The 12107-nt window shown below is 41.4% G+C and overlaps 1 protein-coding gene and 1 non-coding gene across 4 annotated transcripts in view; one reads left to right on the forward strand and one right to left on the reverse strand.

Annotated features, from left to right (window-relative positions):
- The window catches only part of DEDD (death effector domain containing), a 39670-nt gene that overhangs the window by 18292 nt on the left and 9271 nt on the right, over positions 1–12107 (forward strand). For 2 of the 3 annotated variants that reach the window (XM_073323243.1, XM_073323242.1), the window contains exon 3: positions 11233–11340. The exons of the other annotated variant lie outside the window; for it this stretch is intronic. In XM_073323243.1, coding sequence (XP_073179344.1) covers positions 11233–11340 — 108 coding nt within the window. The remainder of the gene's footprint in view (positions 1–11232; positions 11341–12107) is intronic. 3 annotated transcript variants of the gene reach the window in all.
- LOC140903014 (5S ribosomal RNA) lies at positions 7799–7917 on the reverse strand. The gene has a single exon (XR_012156141.1). It is a non-coding gene; the product is annotated as a 5S ribosomal RNA (ribosomal RNA).

Raw genomic sequence — 12107 nt, forward strand, 5'->3', positions numbered from 1 at the left:
ATATGCTTGGGAGCTTTCTTGATACAAATTGTTTTCACTTCTCTTGCACTCAATTCAGAATTGGGTGTTACAAACTCCAGGGCACTGTGTACCTGCTGTCTTTGATGATGACTTGATATTCACTACACTGTGGGAGGGAAACATTTTGAAATGTTAATAATGTCCTGGTTATACCCTCCCCTTGCTAAGCCCCTGGGGATGTGCACATTGTAAGTAAATCAGGGTGAACTTTGAAATAGACGAGGGTGCAGGGGTTAACTCTCTGGGAGTGAGGCTTCAAAAACACATTTGTCGTCTTCCAGTGTCAAAGATAGTGTGTGTGTGTGTGTGTGGGGGGGCTAGAACAGTTTCTCAATCCCTCCTTCTTTCCTTCATCCCACAAAATATCTGTTCAGAAGGGGTTAATGACCCTTCTGCTTTCTCCCCTGCCCTGTCCCATAACTGCTTTCATACATTGTGAGCTCTGCACACTCAGCATTCTGCAAAGCACTGGTCTGAGAGATGTATTTGAATGTGGGATGTAGTGAACATTTCAGTAACCACCCAGGTACAGTGATTCTCCCTTCCAGATCTGAGCAAATTAACCTGTAGGGTCTCAGCCACACCACAACTCTGTACCAGCTTCTGAACCTTCCTGGATCAATGCCATGCATCTACTGGCTGTGTACTGCCTTAGAGCATGCCAGGATTCCAATGCTTGGCCTAAGAAACTTTGACCCAAATTAAACAGAACCTGAGAGATCCACCTGCCAGAAGTCAGATAGAAACTTTCACTTATAACAAGGAAAGATTGTCATCAATTTTTTGCAGAATTTAAACTTTCATTTTTCATAAAAACCAAAACACAACTAGCCCTTATAGTTGCAAATGTAAATCAAGCTAATTCTGGCTGAGTCAGCTGCTTCTGGCCTTCCTAAACCACCATGAAATTGACATGTCTGATCAGTTTTCAGAGTGAAAATGAAAACTGACCTTAGACTTGTCAATTTCAGGCTGCCAAGTTTCTGGTCAGTTTGCAGAGTGAAATTGACAAATATTTGATCAGTTTTCACTGTTGTTGTTCATAGGATTATGGACAGCAGTGGCATTTCATGCTACTGCTTAGGAAAGCTGTGAGCAGCTATATAGGCAGGCATAGAAATGATACACAGGTGGAGGGAAAAGGGGACCAAAAACAGGCTGGGGGAGGTGTCAAGTTAGTAACTACAGCCCCAAACTTCCTCCTGAGCTGGCTGTTCCCAGGCTTTCTCCTAGCAGGACATATCATGCTCTCCATCTCATTTGCCTTAGAGACTGTAAACTTTGATACTCTTGATTTGGAGCTAAGGAGACCCACCTGGTCTACTAGGGTGAATCAGAATAGCTATTCATTCCCATGAAAACTCCTAGAATGTGACACCTAGGTTCTCCATAGCTGTTGAATAGCTCTTGCTGCTGTCTATATTAGTCTCTTAATTTAATCTGGTTACTTTTAGCTGTGTCACCTTGTAGCACCCTGAAGAATCCTCCTCCTTTAGTGTTTAGGCAAGGGTTAACATTAAAAATTGATGGCATTCCTGTTATCATATTATGGTGGTGTCTTGCCTATATGGTGACTATAGGTAAATGTTGACAATTTAAAGGTATCCACTGTAAATCAGTGTATATTACCTTTCTCTGAGAAGGACACCCATTTGCTCTCTGTTCATTGACTTGTCTTCACAGCATTGGTAGCTCAAGTTATAACTTAAGTGTTGCCTCTCACCCAACTCCTGCCCACACCCACAAATGTTTTGCTTGAGTTAAGTGGTCCTTTAAGCTCACGCTAGGTGTCCTGTTGTGGATGAGAGTTGGAGCTGGAGTGCTGCTGAATCTAGAGCTGGGGGATGCAGGGACTTGAGTTACAGCTCCTCAGCTGCTAATCCAATCATTCTGTGTAGTGAAAAGAACAGGAGTACTTGTGGCACCTTAGAGACTAACAAATTTGTTAGTCTCTAAGGTGCCACAAGTACTCCTGTTCTTTTTGTGGATACAAACTAACACGGCTGCTACTCTGAAATCTGTGTAGTGAGTGTTTCACAGTGTGGCTGCCCTCACTTGAGCTAAGCTAGTTTGAAAGGTGTGACTGGAGGGTATTAGTAATTCAAGCTAACAGTTGCAGTGAAGACAAACCCTAATAGAAGAGGAGATTGGGAGGAACATATATGCCAACTCTTGATTTTTCTCGACAATAAAGTGTTGGAAGTAGTCGTCAGTGTAATAGACAGTTTCATTTCCTCAATAACGTATGGTAAACCTGGAAGTGAATCAAAGAGCTGTCTAAACAGATGAGCAAACTGTCAACACTATTTTTTTAAATTGGTATTTTGCCATATAGTGTCCAACAACATAATTGTTATACAGATGAAAGTAGATTTGCATTTACCTGGAAAATGAATAGAAGAGCTAAGTTTACTGCACCTTTGGGAGGAAGGGATGACATTTGAGTTCTCCTCCTGTTGGCCACAGACATTGACATTGGGCAGGTCACTTAATCTGTGCCTCAGTTCTCCATCTGGAAAGTGGGGATAAGGTTTTTTGTCCTGGTCGTGGTGTTGTGGTGATAAACTCCTTTGTGTTTGTGAGGTGCTCAGAGATTGCTGTGCTGAGGGACAGAACCATAGAAAGCCTCTAAAGAAAGTAAGATAATTCAGCTTTTTATCAATAGTGTGTTTTAAGGCTTCCTTCATTATGGTGTCTGGGATCTACCTTTCCTTTAAGTCAGGAGGAGCTTCAATAGGAGGGCAAGCATCTTTCCTCCACCTTGGGGGTGGCCTTCAAATGTTAAGACCTATTAGCCAGAGGCTCATGATAGAACCCACAAGCTGGGTCCATAGTCAGCAACCTTGTAGGAATCTCGGTAAGCAGTTGGAGTAGGGCTGGGCTTTTCATCCATGCATCATCCCTGAACTTCCTTGGGGATGGGGCCCTCCTCTTTTTTGCTCATGCATCATCCTCTGGCTAGTGAGTGACTGGCAAACTTTTAAGCCCTAACATAAAGGCTCCAGTGACTTGAATGTGCAGCCCCACTCAATTATATTTAATTTCTCCTTCCCTTGTTTGGGTTTTAACCAACAAAATTAAAGGGAAAAAAGGAAAGTTTGAGAATTGAAGCAGACTGAAATCCAGAGTTAGTTCCCCACAGCAGTGTTAACCATATTAGATATATATGGTACATAAATTCACAGTACAAACACTTACGCACATTGTGACTGAATTAATATTGCTTTGAGATTCCCTGAAGACACCTAGATTTAAAAAAAAAAAAGTTAGCTAAATAATGATTTCGTTAATTTCAGGTAATTCATGTGTCCCAGAACTCCCCCTGCCAGTTTTCTGAGCATTACAATAATTTTCATATTTTCATTAAATGCTTTTCTCTTCCCTCTTGTGTTACAAATCCAAACAAATAAGCAGTAACTGAGAAATTGAGTGTGTAAAAAAAAAAAAAAAATGCTGAGAACAAAAAAGATTTTTTTCTTGATTTTTTTTGTTTTTGTTTTTTTGTGTTTGAGGTGTACAGGGGTCTCTGATATTGGAACAATAGTAGGTAAAAATTCAGTGAAGCATGATTTATTTTAAAAAAAATCTAAACTGAAGGCCTCTCTTTTGAATTTGCACATAAGTTCGCAACATTTTGCATTTGTACAAACAGCACTTCTATTTTAATCTTCATCTCTATGTCCTGTTGCATGGCGGATTGATTTAAATAATCCATTTCAATCTAATTTTGCATTTGTACTTTTTAAACTCTTTTTTCCTAAAGATTCTCAAAGCTTGGTATAATTAATTACATTTTTGTTCACCAGCACAACACTGTATCTATGCACATTTATTTAAGCAGTTATATAGCTTAACATAAACTTATTCAGATTCATAATTTTTGTTTTATTGTTAGAAAACAGTGAAGCATTTCTTGTTTACTAGATTAACTTTTTTTTTACTGATTGTTGAGCTGCATTTGGAGGGAAATTGGAACAGAATTAAAAACACACAAAACTAGCATTTTAAAATTATTGGTTGAATTAAATTATCTTAAATGTGCTGTATACATAAGAACTTATCAAGCATTTACCATTTAAAATTGATTTATTAAACAAAGGAAATTTTTATATTTAGTGAATCGAACTGATTGATTGTTTTTGGTCGACATATCCTGCAATGTTTTAGAACTAGTAGACCGTATCCTCTCACACCTCATTTTTATTTATAGGTTGGAAGAGGGCAACATGCTTTTTTATTAAAACTTACAATCAGTTTCTTACTTTGAAAGAACTAACTATTGAACTGAACTGGTTGAATAAACTGGAATGAAGGAAATAGAAGAGGCTGCTGCTGTTGACAAAAGCTGCTTTAGCACTTCAGCGAACTCTATTTCCAGATACTCAGCCCATGATTTCCAGATCTTGAGCCTGTGATTTCCACCAGTTCAGGGGTTTGACTTTCTTTGGCAGCATATGTGTACTGCTTGAATATTATTTTTATTTAATTTAAATGATTTAGTAGATTAAAATAAGTTTAGGTCTTAACAAAGGATGTCATAATTTAAATTTATTTAATCTGAATTTTAAAAATCAGAATTTTTCATCAATTTTTATTGAGTCTCCAGGTTGTTTTCACTGGCATAAGAGGATAGTAACTATGCTCAATGATTGCACTCTGATCTTGCGTAATAGCAGTTTCCTGCCAGACTCCTTTAATACAATTTTGAAACTGGCTGGAATCAAATGCCTAGACCAGTGGTTCTCAAACTGTGGGGCATGGAGGAATGTTCATGGGGGAATGCAGTGGGGCCCAGGCCAGTGCCCCCATGGGGAGCAGGAAAGGGAGTGCCATACTTCCAGCCCTGCTGTGCCCACAGGCCCAGTTCCACCCCCAGTCTAGCTCTGTCCCCAGACCTGTTCTGCCCCCAGCTCCACCTTCAGCCCAAGCTTCGCTGCTGAGGAAGCCTTGGCTGTGCATTAATGTGTGAAGGAAGGAGGCAATAGATTCCATTAATAGTAAGGGGGGGGGCGGTGCGCAACTGGAAAGTTTATGTACCACTGACCCCATACTCATGTGATCTTACTATGTTTCAGTCCACTGCTGCATGATTCATAGATTCCAAGGCCAGAAGGCACCATTATGATGATCTAATCTGACCTCCTACCTAACACAGGTCAGACAACTTCCCCAAAATAATTTCTAGAGCAGATATGTTAGAAAATACATCCAGTCTTGATTTAAAAATTGTCAGTGATGGAGAATCCCACTACAGTCTTGGTAAGTTGTTCCAGTTGTTAATTACTCTTACCATTAAAAATGTATACCTTATTTCTAGTCTGAATTTGTCTAGCTTCAGTTCCCACACACTGGATTGTATTATACCTTCTTCTGCTAGACTGAAGAGCCATTATTAAATATTTGTTCCCCATGTAGGTACTTATAAACTATAATCAAGTCACCCTGTAACCTTCTCTTTGGTAAACTAAATAGGTTGAGTTCCTGGAGTCTGTCACTATATATGATAGGCTTTCTAGTCCTTTAATCATTCTCATGGCTCTTCTCTGAACCGTCTCCGGTTATTCAACATTCTTCTTGAGTTGTAGGCACCAGAACTAGGCACACTATTCTAGTGCCAAATACAGAGGGAACATAGCCTTTCTGCTTCTACTTGAGATTCCATCGTTTGTCTCCCAGGGTCTCATTAAGTCTTTTGGCCAGTCTCTCACTAGTAGCTCATGTTCAGCTCATTATCCACCATGACCCCAAATCTTTCAGTCACTGCTTCTCAGGGAGAGTCCCCGACCCTGTAAATACGGCCAATACATTCTTTGTTCCTAGACGTATACGCATACATATAGCATATTAAAATGCATACCCTTTGTGCCCATTTATTCAGTGATCTGAAGAGAAATAAGAAAGAGTTCTGCGATTGTTGAGCATACTTAAGTCTTTCATCTGAGATTTCAGGTTGTAATGTGGATAAGCCAGATGGGTGGCCAAGTCTGAACTCTGTGGGTAGCCTGGAATATACTGGGTCAAGAGACAGAGGGAACACAACTACTAAGTATCTTTAAAAGCAAGTAATAGATTTAGAAATTAATACAAAATTTGGTCAGCAAATGTAGGGAGCGTAAGTCAAGGATGAAAGGTTCATTCAGCTGGACACCTGTGAGAATAGACTGCACTGTTCTATACATATTGCTTTCTGGGCAATACGCACCTGCAAGTGAAGGATAACTGTATCATGCCCTGAAGCAAGGAAAACTTGGATTAGTGATTCCTTGCGAATGTAAGACTGGAACCTGGGTGAGAGTTAAAGTTATCAACAGATTGCTCAGGCAATTAGGCTATAAGGAGGCCTTTGGGATGTTTGACCACTGGGAGGCATTCATGGACAGAGGACAGTTCTTAAGGGATGGACTCCACCTGAACAGGGAGGGAAATATACTTCTGGGATGAGGTGGGCACAACTCATTAAAAGAGCTTTAAACTAGGAACTCAGAGAAGACTGCTGGGAGATGCTCATGTAATCTCCACGCCTGATTTTAACATTGAGAGGGAGGAAAATCAAGTAAGAGAAGCTATATTAATGAAGAAAGGAACAGCCGTGGGTAGGAGAATGGACATTAAGAGGAAGGATAGATAGGCGATACTGGCAGTGGAATGACTGTACCCAGTTAGGCGAGGAATTTGGGCGAAACCAAGCAGCAACCACTAAGATGTTTGTAAACCAATGCAAGGAGCCTGGTAACAAAATGGAGAAATTAGAACTACTGGTGCAGGAAGTGAAACCAGATTTATAGGGATAAGAGAGACATGGTAGAATAGTCGTCATGACTGGGACACAGGTATTGAAGAGTGTATGATGTTCCGGAAAGACAGAAATAAAGGCAAAGATGGTGGAGTAGCACTGTATGTTAATGTTGAGGTAGACTGTAAAGAAATGAGAAGTGATGGAATGGATAAGACAGTCTGTTTGGGCCAAAACCACTTTGGGGAAGAAAACGTCTAGAAGTTCCCCTGATATAGTGGTTGGGGTGTGTTACAGACCACCAGGATCCAATTTGGATCTGGATAGAGACCTCTTTAATGTTGATACTGAAATAAATACTATGGGGAATTGTGTGATTATGTGAGACTAACTTCCCAGCTATAGATTGGAGGACAAATGTTACTAATAATAGTAGGGCCCAGATTTTCCTGGACATGATAGCTGACAGATTTGTTCACCAAATATTTGTTGAACAAACGAGAGGTGATGCCATTTTAGATTTGGTATTGGTGAGTAGTGAGGACCTCCTAGAAGAACTGATTGTAGAGGACGACCTTGGTTAGAGTGATCATGAGTTAATTCAGCTTAAACTAAAGGGAAGGGTACACAAAAATAAATCTAAAACAAGGGTCCTTGATTTCAAAAGAGCTAATTTAAATTAATTAGTGGGGAAGTGGACTGGATTGAAGAACTCGGGGATCTCAATGTGGAGGAGGCTTGGCGTTACTTTGTCAAAGTTGCAGAAGCTATCTAAAGTCTGGATCCCAGGCAAGGGGAAAAAATTCATAGGGAAGGGTTGCAGACCAAGTTGGATGAGCAAGAATCTGACAGGTTATTAATCATAGAGTATCAGGGTTGGAAGGGACCTCAGGAGATCATCTAGTCCAACCCCCTGCTCAAAGCAGGACCAATCCCCAACTTTTGCGCCAGATCCCTAAATGGCCCCCTCAAGGATTGAACTCACAACTGTGGGTTTAGCAAGCCAATGCTCAAACCACTGAGCTATCCCTCCCCCTCAAGAAAAGCCTACAGCACCCAGTATTCCCAGGAGGTCTCCCATCCAAGTACTAACCAGGCCCGACCCTGCTTAGCTTCCGAGATCAGATGAGATCGTGCATGTTCAGGATGGTATGGCCATAGAGAAAACAGAAAGCTTTCCTCGCTGGTTCCTCCCATCTTCCATTTCTTGTAGGCTGTCTCTTGGAGTCAGAAAGTATAGAGATAAAGGGAGAACTGCCAAAAGCCAAGCAGAGCTGGACCTTGAATAAAAACCAATAGTTAAAGGTTTTGTAGCCATATAAATAAGAAAACACAGGAAGAAGTGGGACCACTAAGCACTGATGATGGGGTGGAGATTAAAGATAATCTAGGCATGACCCAACATCTAAACAAATATGTTGCCTCTGTTTTTAATGAGGCTAATTAAGAGCTTAGGGGTAGTGGCAGGGTGGCTAATGGCAACAAGGATATGGAGCTAGAAATTACCATATCCGAGGTGGAAGTCAAACTCAAACATCTTAATGGGACTAAATCGGGGGGCCTGGATAATCTCCACCCAAGAATATTAAAGGAACTGGCACATGAAACTGCAAGCCCAATAGCAAGGATTTTTAATGAATCTGTAAACTCAGGGGGCATACCCTATGACTGGAGAATTGCTAATATATTCCCTATTTTCAAGAAAGGGGGGGAAAGTGATCATAGAATATCAGGGTTGGAAGGGACCTCAGGAGGTCATCTAGTCCAACTCCCTGCTCAAAGCAGGACCAGAAACTACAGGCCTGTCAGTTTGACCTCAATTGTATGGAGGGTCTTGGAACAAATTTTGAAAGAGAAAGTAGTTAAGGACATGGATGTGAACAGTAATTGGGATAAAATACAACATGGTTTTACAGAAGGTAGATTGTGCTAGAACAACCTGATCTCTTCCTTTGAGAAGTTAAGTGTGTTTTTTTTTTTTTTTTTTTTTAAGACAAAGGAAATGTAGTAGATCTAATCTATTTGGATTTCAGTGAGGCATTTCATACAGTTCCATGTGGGAAATTATTAGTTTAATTTGGAGAAGATGGTGATTAGTATGAGCATGGAAAGGTGGATAAGGAACTTGTTAAAGGGATGACTATAGTGTGTCATACTGAAAAGTGAACTGTCAGGCTGGTGGAAGGTTACTAGTGGAGTTCCTCAGGGATCGGTCTTGGGACCTATCTTATTTAACATTTTTATTACTGACCTTGGCACAAAAAGTGGGTGTGTGCTAATAAAATTTGTGGATGACACACAAAGTTGGGAGGTATGGCCAATGTGGAGGAGGACTGGATTATTGTACAAGAAGATCTGGGTGACCTTGTAAACTGGAGTAATAGAAATGGGATGAAATTTAATAGTGCCAAGTGTGAGGTCATGCACTTAGGGACTAACAACAAGAATTTTTGCTATAAGCTGGGGATTTATCAGTTGGAAGCAACAGAGGAGGAGAAGGACCTGGGTGTATTGGTTGATCACAGGATGATTATGAGCCATCAGTGTGATGCAGCTGTGAAAAAAGGTTAATGCAGTCCTAGGATGCATCGGGTGAGGTATTTCCAATAGAGACAGGGAATGTTAATGTTATACAAGGCGCTGGCGAGACCTCATCTGGAATACTCTGTGCAATTCTAGTCTCCTGTGTTTAAGAAGGATGAATTGAAACTGGAACGGGGCAGAGAAGGGCTGCTAGGATGATGCAAGGAATGGAAAACCTACCTTATGAGAGGAGACTCAAAGAGCTTGACTTGTTTAGCCTAACCAAAAGAAGGCTGAGGGGAGATGTGATTGCTCTCTCTAAATGCATCAGCAGGATGAATACCAGGGAGGAAGAGGGAGTTATGTAAGGTAAGCACCAGTGTGGACACAAGAACAAGTGACTATAAATTGATCATCAACAAGTTTAGCTCAAAATTAGGATCCAAGGAGTGAAGTTCTGAAACAGCCTTCCAAGGGGAGCAGTGGGGGACAAAAAACCTAACTGGCTTCAAGATTGAACTTGATAAGTTTATGGAGGGGATGGTGTAATGGAACTGCCTATGATGACACGCGGCTCATCAGTGACTGCCAGTTGCAAAAATCCCCAATGGCCAGAAATGGGACACTCTGAGTTACTACAGAGAATTCTTTCCCAGGTATCTGCCTTGGAGGTCTTGCCCACATGCTCAGGGTCTAACTGATCGCCATGTTTGGGATCAGGGAGGAATTTTCCCCCAGGTCAGATTTGCCAAGACCCGGGGGTGGGGTGTGGGGGGTTGCCTTCCTCTGCAGCATGGGGCACAGGTCACTTGTGGGTTTAAACTAATGTAAATGGTGGATTCTGTGTAACTTGAAGTCTTAAACCATGATTTGAGGACTTCAGTCACTCAGTCAGAGGTTAGGGGTCTATTTCATGAGTGGGTGAGGTTTGTGGTCTGCGATGTGCAGGAGAACAGACTAGATGATCACGATTGGTCCCTTCTGACCTTAAAGTCTGAGTTTGAGTGCGTCACTGGTTGAAGCCTTGCACAGGGCTAGGTCATCTGCATACCTTACGATCCTGCTTTTACTCAGACACTGCATTGCCTGGTTACGGTTGTTAACTTTCTAACAAAGGGTTGTGTGTATGCGTGTGTGACCTGTAACGCCCAGTTAAGTCTGACCAATCATTAGGCCCTCCAGCTTCTAATGAGTTGAGATGATGTAAGTAATAGTGGTAGTAAATCCAAATAGAAGTGTTTCTGTAAGTTCTGTTTTATAAAGTCATTGGTATGCTCTCACGTTTTGAGTATTTTGTTTTAAAATATGTCCAGCCAAAGGGATCTTAAAGAACAATTAATAGTTCTACACGCTGCAGTTCTTGATGTGCTGTTTAATTTGAAAATGGGTCGTGCCGCTTTTTGTTAGGTTATGTCTATCATTTTGCAAACTTAATTAAGTTTGGGAATAAATATTAGATCATCACTGTTAGGGCTAGAAAAATCTTCTTGTCCCTGGGATCCAAGCAATCAACTTTTTTAGAATCTAAGGTTTAATTAAAAAAAAAAAATCTAGCCTTTACGGTTGGGAAGAAAACCATTCAAAATGTGAATGAGCGCAGAGCCATGTTCCTGAGACTGCTGCTTATAGATTTCTCAAGCAGCAAAGTGAAACTGACAACAGTTCCCTTGCTGCTCTTCAGAACCCAGTGGGCAACAGTGAAAGTGACGAGAATGATGTTAAATTTCATTCTCGTCAAGGCAGTCTCTGCATTGGAGCTCTTGCCCCTGGACCTCCTTTGTGTGAACCCTTCCTTCACCCTGAAAAATCTTTCATGTTGGCCTCTGGCAGGTAGATGTCAAATTTTTCACACCCTGATTTTGAACAGTTCCCTCTGCCTTCATGTTAGTGTCTGCTAGATCAGCAATGGTCTCCTCTGCCCTCCTTTTAAAAAAATACATTTTCCTCTTTTCCAGTGTGCCCAGACCTTGTGGACAAGTACCTAGAAGAGACGTCCATTCGTTACGTGATGCCCCGAGCTCACAGCGACGCAGAGCATGGTCTCGCCCCCCCCCACAAATCAGGTCAGAGTTTGGTACTGCTGCCTCATACCAGGGTTTCACTGGAATCCTTGGTCGTAAGCAGCTGGGATCTCCTGAGACTTATGCATCATTGTGTTGCAGGTTAAATGTGGATTATTGGAACTGTCCTTTTTCCCCTTTGATCTCCTTGTCTGCAACCCTTTACTTCCATGGCACTAAACTCTTAACATATTGAAACTGATGCATATTACACCCTGTTTAGGGGTGCTCTAGTTGAACCAGAAGTTTTGGGCAGGAATTGCTGAGGGAAATTCTCTGGCCTGTGTTATGCAGAGGTTGGATTAGGCGATCGTAACTGTCCCTTTTGGGTTTAAAATCTATGAATTTATAAATGTTTGTAAAGCCAACTGAGACCTTCCAATGAAGGCCCTAGAAAGGGAAAGTACTACTTAGCAGCAAAAAGAACAGGAGGACTTGTGGCACCTTAGAGACTAACCAATTTATTTGAGCATGAGCTTTCGTGAGCTACAGCTCAAGCTGGAGTCCTGGGCTCCCAAACTGTGGTCCCAGGTTGTCCCAAATGCTCATTTTTTTCCTGGAAAAGTTCAAGTCTGTAATTTCTGGCTCAGAAATGTCACTTGTAACAAGTCCAGCTCACAGCTGTGATTTCAAGCGTTGTTCAGGGTGAGAGTTAACTTTTCAGTTTGTAGAACACGCTCAATGGAAAAGGTTCACGAACTTTTAAAGTGAGGTTCTTTCCATGGCAAACGGAGTGTTTTCTTCAGCGGGCTGTTGGAGGCACCCACTAC

This window comes from Lepidochelys kempii, chromosome 24 (genome assembly GCF_965140285.1).
Source record: "Lepidochelys kempii isolate rLepKem1 chromosome 24, rLepKem1.hap1, whole genome shotgun sequence".
NCBI classification, from domain to species: Eukaryota; Metazoa; Chordata; order Testudines; family Cheloniidae; genus Lepidochelys; species Lepidochelys kempii.